General features: G+C 32.9%; 1 protein-coding gene across 1 annotated transcript; it reads left to right on the plus strand.

Annotated features, from left to right (window-relative positions):
* The first annotated feature begins 918 nt into the window (after positions 1-918).
* On the plus strand, positions 919-3355 carry LOC103312034 (zinc finger MYM-type protein 1-like). The gene is made up of 3 exons (XM_008192035.1): positions 919-2253; positions 2375-2453; positions 2517-3355. Exons 1-3 carry the CDS (start codon positions 919-921, stop codon positions 3353-3355), a joined length of 2253 nt encoding a protein of 750 aa, XP_008190257.1.
* The last annotated feature ends 166 nt before the right edge of the window (positions 3356-3521 follow it).

Raw genomic sequence — 3521 nt, forward strand, 5'->3', positions numbered from 1 at the left:
TATATCGTGTATATTTATGCCAAATAAAATATATAAATACCGATAAAAGGAAAGGGTGACCGAGTAGGCATAAGGACAAAAGGCAGTGAAATATAATATTATTATTATAATAACGCAGTTACATGTAAATAAAAAAAATCGAACTTTTCGACGCCTGTATTTAGGGCCTGTATATAGTAATACCTACGCGACGTAAAGTGGTAAAACTCTACTTTTGTAAAAATGTATTGATAAACACGCGCACGGCGGCACTCGGTTTGCACGTCACGTCCGCCGCAGCGCGCCGGAAACAAAGTAGGGCCGCGCGCGGCCCGTAAATTTAGCGGGGAACGCGAATAAGGTCCGAACGGGAACGCAGAAAGTACTCAAAGCTGGTAAAGACGAAAAATCTGAATTAAACTGAAATAAACTAAATTAGATATTAATAGATCAATAAATAAACAATTCAATAAATAATAATAAAAAAAATTACAAATTTCTCGGTAAATATACCTTTTTTTTTCTGATAATATTTTCTATTGTGTATAATTTATATACCTTTTTTTTCCGATAGTATTTTCTATTGTGCATAAAAGCGGAGACCGGGGAGACCGCCCATGGAATTTTTTCATTGGCCCTCGTTTACGTCGACTTTAAACCAAAGACCCGGGAGACGCGAACCGAATTTTCTCGTTGGCGGTTCCCTAAAAAGTACAAGATTTCGACACGGGCAGCGCCACACGGGTCTCCGTTTTATAGTTAAGGAATATACAGACATACAGTGTATATTATACACGTGACAACTGATATGTCCTATACATCCATCGACACTATACGATAAAATCGGAATCATTATTAGTCGACAGTCGTGTGTCCGTGTGTGTATATCTCAACGTGCTTATTATTTTAGTTCTTACGTAAAATTATTAATATATAAAAATGAGTGACATACGAAATTTTTTGCAAAAGAAACGCAAGATAGAATTAAGTCCATCAAGTATAAATGAAGGCAATCATGACATAGGTAATTTAAGTAATTTAAGTAATAATAGTTCTAATAGTAGCCAACAAAAAGAAGTGCCACAACTCCAATCAAGTATAAATGAAGGCAATCATGACATAGGTAATTTAAGTAATTTAAGTACTAATAGTTCTAATAGTAGCCAACAAAAAGAAGTGCCACAACTCCTTCATCAGTTGACTGTTGGTGCTAATAAATTAGATATTGGACTGTATTTGAATTCCTACGTTGATGACGAATTACGTTTAAAGTTATTGAAGGACCCCTGGGTTCCATCAAAAACATATGACTTCAAAAAAGATTTGACCAACGGCTCTACGAGAGTATTTCGTATAGAATGGTTTGCACTTTATCCATGGCTAAGTTACTCAGCTGTTTCTAAAGGCCCACTATGTCGCGTTTGTGTATTATTTCGACCTCGAGTACATAGAGGTGTTCAAGGAGCATTCATTGTTTCACCATGCATAAAATATCAAAAATTTAACGAGGTTTCAAAGGCTCATGAAATTAGTATTTGGCATAAAGACGCAATTAATGCGTCACAACATTTTTTAAACTCAAAAGAGAGAAAACAATTGAGTGTTCATGAGCAAATAGATTCGGCATTTAATAGAGAAATAGAAGAAAACAGGGTGAAACTTCGTTCTATCATATCGTCAATCTTATTTTGTGCAAAGCACGATCTTCCACTAAGAGGTAAAAATGACGAAGGTTCAGTTTTTACAGATTTATTACAATTCCGTGTCGAATCGGGGGATGAAGTTTTGAATAAGCATTTAAAGTCTGGAGCTAAAAATGCGTTATATATCTCACATGAAGTTCAAAATGAACTAATTAAAACTTGTGCTAATGTACTTCGACAAAACATTATTGAAGAAGTGAAACTTTCATCTGTTTTTTCGGTCTTAGCTGACGAGACTGCCGATATAAGTGGCACCGAACAATTGTCAATAGGTGTTCGGTATTTGTTTTACGACGTTAAGTTTCAAAAACACAAAATTTGTGAAGAATTTCTTGGTTACTCGCCTCTTACAAAACTGGATTCTAAATCCATTGCCAAAACCATCATTGAATTTTTAGAAAGTTGTAATTTAGATTTGAATCGACTTGTGGGCCAAGGATATGATGGATGCGCTACAATGGCTGGGCATATAAGTGGCGTTCAAAAATTAATTAATGAAGCTTATCCTATGGCGCTATTCTTCCATTGTGCTAGTCACGTATTGAATCTTGTATTTAATGATTTAAATAACGTAAGTGAAGTAAGAAATACAACCGGGATCATAAAAGAAATAATAAATTTTTTTAGAGAGAGCACATTGCGTAGACAAATTATTCCCAATATTCCTTTACTCTGTGAAACTCGTTGGTCAGCAAAATATAAGAGTATTAGAATTTTTGCTGACAATTTTATTGTTACTTATTGTCAAAGCTTTGGAAGAACTATCAAAAAGTACAGCAAATTCAAAAACCAAAATTAAATCTTATTAACTCTTTACTGCTGCTACTACACCAGTTTTTATTGTTACATTGCAAGTAATAGCTGTTTATTCCGCTAAATTTGAACCAGTATGCAATCTACTTCAACAAGTTAATATAAATTTGAAAACGGTGAACAATCACATAACCAAACTAGTTGATACTTTGCAGTTGTATAGAAATTGTGCGTCCACTGAATTTACCGTATTATTTGCAAAATCTAAAGAAATCGCTGAAGAACTTGATGTTGAAATACGTCCACCTCGAGTTGCTGCACGACAAAGTCAAAGATCAAATCATCCATCTACAAACTATGAAGAGTTTTTCAGAATATCCATTTTCGTTCCTTATCTAGATTCAATTATATCATCATTAAAAGATCGCTTTTCTAAAATTCACAATCAATCATTTTTTCTAATGGATCTTCATCCTTATGCTATGAAAAACATGAGTAAAGAACAGTTTATTTGCACATCAAATGATATTGTAAAACTCTATGGAAATATTTTGTCATCAAATTTTGTAACTGAAGCCACAACATGGTATGAAATGTGGAATAATGGTGAAAAACCATTAGATTCTATTGAATACTTAGATTTGATCGAAATGTCAAAAGATTTTTATCCAGCTGTAGCCGACGCAATCAAGATCGGAGCAACTCTTCCAACAACAACTTGCAGCATTGAACGTTCATTCAGTACTTTAAGACGAGTCAAGACATGGAACAGAGCCACTATGTGTGATAACCGATTGTCCGGATTGTGTATGATGAGTGTACATAGAAAAAGACTAGGAGAGGATACCAAATTCATTGAAAATTCAATTGAAGAATTTGGAAAAAAACCTAGGCGTTTGCAATTATTATTTAAAAAATAATTATTATATTACATAATATAAATAATATATTATATAGACAATATTGTAAAATAAGTATAAATGTATAATAATAAATAATAGAAATAATGTAGATAATTATGCAAAATAAAATAGTTTTAATACCATTCAATTTTTTTAATTTAATTTTTTAATTTTTTTTTTTTTT

This window comes from Acyrthosiphon pisum, chromosome A2, assembly GCF_005508785.2.
Source record: "Acyrthosiphon pisum isolate AL4f chromosome A2, pea_aphid_22Mar2018_4r6ur, whole genome shotgun sequence".
Classification (NCBI taxonomy): domain Eukaryota; kingdom Metazoa; phylum Arthropoda; class Insecta; order Hemiptera; family Aphididae; genus Acyrthosiphon; species Acyrthosiphon pisum.

Bases quoted from the DNA above. Each gene is read 5' to 3' on its own strand.
- LOC103312034 (XM_008192035.1), top strand. From the start codon at position 919: ATGAGTGACATACGAAATTTTTTGCAAAAGAAACGCAAGATAGAATTA. The intron at 2,254-2,374 runs GTAAGTGAAGTA...CTCGTTGGTCAG, and splicing joins TATTTAATGATTTAAATAAC to CAAAATATAAGAGTATTAGA. The intron at 2,454-2,516 runs GTACAGCAAATT...CTACTACACCAG, and splicing joins TTTGGAAGAACTATCAAAAA to TTTTTATTGTTACATTGCAA.